This window comes from Podarcis muralis, chromosome 6 (assembly GCF_964188315.1).
Source record: "Podarcis muralis chromosome 6, rPodMur119.hap1.1, whole genome shotgun sequence".
Lineage (NCBI taxonomy): Eukaryota > Metazoa > Chordata > Lepidosauria > Squamata > Lacertidae > Podarcis > Podarcis muralis.
Genome location: NC_135660.1, coordinates 57,643,517 through 57,648,473, shown reverse-complemented (window position 1 = coordinate 57,648,473; position 4,957 = coordinate 57,643,517). Strand labels below are relative to the sequence as shown.

At 48.5% G+C, this 4,957-nt stretch overlaps 1 protein-coding gene across 1 annotated transcript; it reads right to left on the bottom strand.

Annotated features, from left to right (window-relative positions):
- Nucleotides 1–50: 50 nt before the first annotated feature.
- On the bottom strand, nt 51–4,737 carry FOXI2 (forkhead box I2). Its single transcript, XM_028729951.2, has 2 exons — nt 4,001–4,737; nt 51–592 (listed from the first exon to the last, which is right to left on the bottom strand). Exons 1-2 carry the CDS (start codon nt 4,563–4,565, stop codon nt 51–53), a joined length of 1,107 nt encoding a protein of 368 aa, XP_028585784.2. The 5' UTR covers nt 4,566–4,737.
- Nucleotides 4,738–4,957: the final 220 nt, after the last annotated feature.

Below are 4,957 nucleotides of genomic sequence, written 5' to 3'. Positions count from 1 at the left end.
CCCCCCCCCCAAACTGCTTATGGTGTTTACTTCAGCTATTTGACCACATTCTAAACTTCTGTCCCTTCTCTGCTATAAATCAGATTGTTCACACTGAAGGTGCCCAGGACAGGGGTGCCGAACCAGTTTGACTGTCCACCTGCACTCGCATAGTAATTCATCTTGGAGTGGGACTGAGGACTGAGTTCGAATCCTGAAACTGGGTTGCTGTTGGAGGCGGAGCAAGAGCTCAACCCAGGCCCATTCTGCCTGTCAGATGCGAGTTCGCCCCCCAACCCCCTGGAAAGCTGCCTGGGGAAGCCGCTTCTGCCATGGGCCACAGCATTCATGGTGGAGACGAACGTAGACAAACAACGGCTGGAATTCAGGCTGGAGGATTTGCAGTGGTTCATAGGACTTGGAGAGCAGGGCAGTTCAGCAGAGCCCAAGTCTGGGGCTTGTTGGGCAGGACAGCTCTTGCTTTTGTCTTCCACTTTGTTAGGGACTCCAGGCCCATTTGCTAGGTCAGATCGCCTTTTCCTCTTCCGCCTGAAGTTGCCATTATCAAACATCTTCTCACAGTTAGGATCCAGGGTCCAATAATTGCCTTTACCTATGAACCAACCAAACACATGTGAATTGAACAGGCAGGCAGAGAACATTTTGAAAGTGAGACATTTCTGGACAGCCCAGGGGAATGGGTCAAAACAGAAGCAGTAAAGCAAGCAGCCGTCATCAGGTGAATGCAAATTCATGTTCCTGCATGACTCTCCAGTATTTTAAATATGCCGACAGAAGCTCCCCTCTCCCCACCTTGTAATGGGTGACATCTAACCAAGTCATAGTTGACTTAGGTCTATTGAGTTCACTGGTTCTACTCTGAGTATGTCTTAGTTGGCTATAACCCAGTATGGTAAGTGTGATGGTTGTAAAGCTGTTCTTCCTAAATTTCCATTTATCTTTCAACACAGGTCAGTTGAGTCAACAGACTTACTTTAGAGAAAGCAAATGGTGGACCTCAGGGATATCAACCTGGAATGTGTGGTTTGGAAATAATAGTCTGGCACCGTACACAAATATGGAAGTAATTCATACTGCAATCTGTGGGACTTTATTTCCAATGATAATAATAAAGAATAAGAATAATAAAGAATACATTATAAATTAGAATAAATAAATAAATACCGTCCCCTGTGGAGATGGCTGTTCCTTATAGACTTTATTAAATAATGCAATGCCCACCTTTTATTCCAATGTTTAACTGGATTAGTTTGATTATTCTTCCCTATTATAATGGTTCAAAGTGAATTAAAACTTTCCTAAATGCTGGCAAAAGTATCTAAGACTGCAGTCATGATCACAGTTCCCAGGGAACAAGTTCTGCTGAACTACCAAGTTCCTTCTAAGTAGGTATGCAGAGGATTGTGCTGTAAGATGATTCTGCTAAAACAAGCCATTGATATTTTCTAGGTGCCTTGATCTTAATTGGGACATTTCAGGTCACACACTTAATATGGCGATACCAGACCATGTCATCCTCAATAAGCACCTTCAGACACCATACGTATTGAGGCATATGTCATATGGATAATGATCTATTAGATAATCATTTCAAAGCAATATTGCTAATGGGACAAAGCACATCTGATGTGTTCATGCTAGCAGTCTTTTCTTTGTATGATAATAATAATAATTACGATAACAATCCTTTGTACAGTGGTTTCAAAGGTTCAGAATGCATCATAGGCATTATCTAGTTGCAATCTTTAAAATAGTCATGTAGGGCAAGCAATATTGTCCTGTATAGCACTTTTAAACTGAAACTAAGAGTGGCTTGTCGAAGGCTGCCTAGTGAGTTCATGGCAGAGGCAAGATTTGAGCTGAGGATGTCTTGATTCACAGATCAGTTTCTTTAAGTGCAGTGCTATGCATGTTTACTTCTGTTATGTTTAATGGGACTCCCCTCCTACCCCCAGGCAAGTGTGCATAGGATTGCAGCTTTAGCTACTACGTGACAACCACCATACATGCTTCTGTGACTGCACACTTTACACCAGCAGTACAGTTTGATGTTAACCTACCCTTAGAAGATCTACCTGTAGTTTCAACCCTCTGCACACTTATCTGGAAATAAGACCCACTTTAGTGAGGCTTACTTTGTGTAAACAGCCATAGGGGCTTACTTCGTGTAAACAGGCATAATATTTCGCTGTAAAATTGCTTAGGACTTTTTCCATGTCTGGAGAGATGCAAAAGTTTCATTGGCTAAAAGTGTACACTTGCCTTCAAAGATGTTCCCTTCCCACTTCCTTTACCAAACAAATAACATACACACCCCATGCACACAAATAAAGACAGAGAGTCTCATAGGTGCTCTCAGACTCAGATCAGCTACTTTTAGTCTGCTGATCACTAAAACACTGGGTAAAACACCCGGTTTGAAAGCAGTAGCCTTTGATTTCCATTAGTCAAATCAAGGGAACATGATAATTAAGCCACTACTTTCATCTCAGCAATGGGGCAAATCAGAGTGGGAGTGGATTTGGAGAAACTGGGTGGAATGACGTTTGGATGTCAAGGTGGCTGCAAACAAGTTGGGTGCAGTCCTGCTCCACTATGCTTAGCAAGAATGTGTCCATTGGCTTCAATGGGAGCTGGATCTTTCCCACTGCTACATTCATCCATGCAACAGCATGTTTTAGAGCAATGCACAGATGGAACCATAGGCTCCTCTCCCTTGGGTTGTCTCCATGCATCCCCTAAATGAGATGTCTAAACCAATAAATGTTTGGGGGGGTGTACACACACACACAACCCTGCCCCCCTTCAATGAAAACTTATCAAGAAATGTAAAGATTATTATTAGTAGTAGTACTTATAAAGTAACTGAAATTGTTAGATGTTAAAAACAACCAAATAAAAAAATAGGTCCTGTGCACAGGCATACTATCTAAAAGAAGAGGAAGAAGATTGATTTGTGATAAGCCAGGGTGAACAGGTGGTTTTAGATTCAAACAATGACTATGAGTAAAGAGCCACCAGGAGACACTTGTTCAGCATTGACTAATGCAAACTGATAGCTGATGAAGGACGGTTTAAACATCTTTAAATATATTATACTCCGTGCTCTGTATTAATTAATCCAGAATATAATGTCCTTAACCCTGTAATGTCTAATCAGTCCTGCTCTGTACGTGTAAAAGGCAGGGGGGACCTTTTAAACTGCCCTGTTTGTGAATAGGGCAGGATATTTTAAACATGTATTTTAAAGCGCTCAAAAAAAAACACAAAAAAACAAAAAAACCTTCGCATGAAAATTTGAGGAAGGACAGGTTCTTTAACCCATCTGACTGACAACAGCACAGAGTGCGGAAGGCTGCTATGCTATGCTATGCTATGCTAAACTCCAATGGACTTGATAGTAACTCCTGAGCCAATTTGCGTGGCCGTACCTGCAGCGAGTTGGCTTAGGAGCAATTTCCATTGAACTCGGCGGACGTTTAAGTACACTTACTGTGGCTTGTGCTGTGAAATTTGTCATTATGGGCGATCTCATCCACATTAATTCGTCTTGAACGTGCCTCCTAACCTTTCACGCCGCCACTTCTAGAATAACTGTCACCCTCTGATTCCACACTAAAACAAAAATGTAGGAACCCCTCCTCCCAATTTCTTAGAAACTTGCTCCGAAGACAACCCACGTTTCCCTGCGCTGGAGCCACGCACCTCCCGCCTGTGACTCACACGCGACTAACCCGCGGCCAGCAATCCTGAAGATGAAAGCCAGTGTGGTCAGACTAGGACTTGGGAGATCCTGGTTCGAATCCACCCACTGGGCGACCTGGGGCCAGTCATCGCCTCTCAGCCGAAGCTACCTCGCAGGGTTGTTGTGGGGATTAAACGAGAACCATGTACGCCGCCTTGAGCTCCTTGGAGGAAAAGGCGGAGTATGAAGGAACCAAATAGCCACGGTTCTCTGTGGAATAATTGGGTGGGTCCCGCGAGGGATGGCAGCCCTTACCTGGGTCGTCCTCGTTCCTGGGCACCTTCTTGAAGCAGTCGTTGAGCGAGAGGTTGTGCCGGATGGAGTTCTGCCAGCCGGCTTTGCTCCTCTTGTAGAAGGGGAAGTTGCCGGCCACGTACTGGTAGATCTGGCTCAAGGTGAGCTTCTTGTCGGGCGCGCTCTGGATGGCCATGGCGATGAGCGCCGAGTAGGAGTAGGGCGGGCGCACCAGCTTGAAGAAGTCCTGCTGGCCGGCCAGAGACAGCCAGCCGAGCTCGGGCCCCGCCGACGGCGCGCCCAGCAGCTGCCGGGCGCCGGCTGCGCCGTAGGCCGAGGGCAGGAAGGAGGCGGCGGCGGCGGCTCCATTGGGCCCGGCGGCCAGGTAAGGGCTGGACGGCACGGCCGAGCCGTTGAGCCACAGGTAGGGGCTGCCGCCTCCCGCTTCCCCCAGGCTGTAGCCGGCGGCGTGGGCCCCCGGGGGTCTCTGAGGGGGCGGGAAGAGGCTCAGGTTGTCGCAGTAGACGGCGGCCACGTCCAGCAGGTCGTGGGCGCTGGGGGGCTGCTGCCCCTCCAGAGCGTTCATCCTAGGCAGCCTCGCACCGACGGCTCGCCCGAGACGCTCCCGCCAGCGGAGGCGCAGGAGCCATGGCCCGAGAGCCAGGGGACGGCGAAGGGAGCGGGGCAGCGCCGCCCACTCTCTACCAGTCCACCCTGCCCGTCCAAGGCGCAGATCTACTACTGCCCGCCGGCCCCCACCGGCCCTCGACTTCCCCCTCCCTCCCTCCCTCCCCCTCCTCCAGCCGAGCGGCGCCACGCTCCACACTGCCCCGTCCCCAAACTGCAGCCCCCTCCCCCCCACTCCTCCTCCTTGGCATCGATTGTCTCCTAACATCCCGTCCGCCCCTTCAGCTCAGCCTCCCCCTCCCTCCTTCCGAGAATCCAAGGAACGGCAACATCGGTCCACATTAGAAGGGA

Excerpts from the sequence above, each read along its gene's own strand:
- FOXI2 (XM_028729951.2), bottom strand. The coding sequence starts at position 4,565 with ATGAACGCTCTGGAGGGGCAGCAGCCCCCCAGCGCCCACGACCTGCTG. Across the intron at positions 593-4,000 it reads CAGGAACGAGGACGACCCAG|GTAAAGGCAATTATTGGACC; the intron begins GTAAGGGCTGCC and ends GTTGGTTCATAG.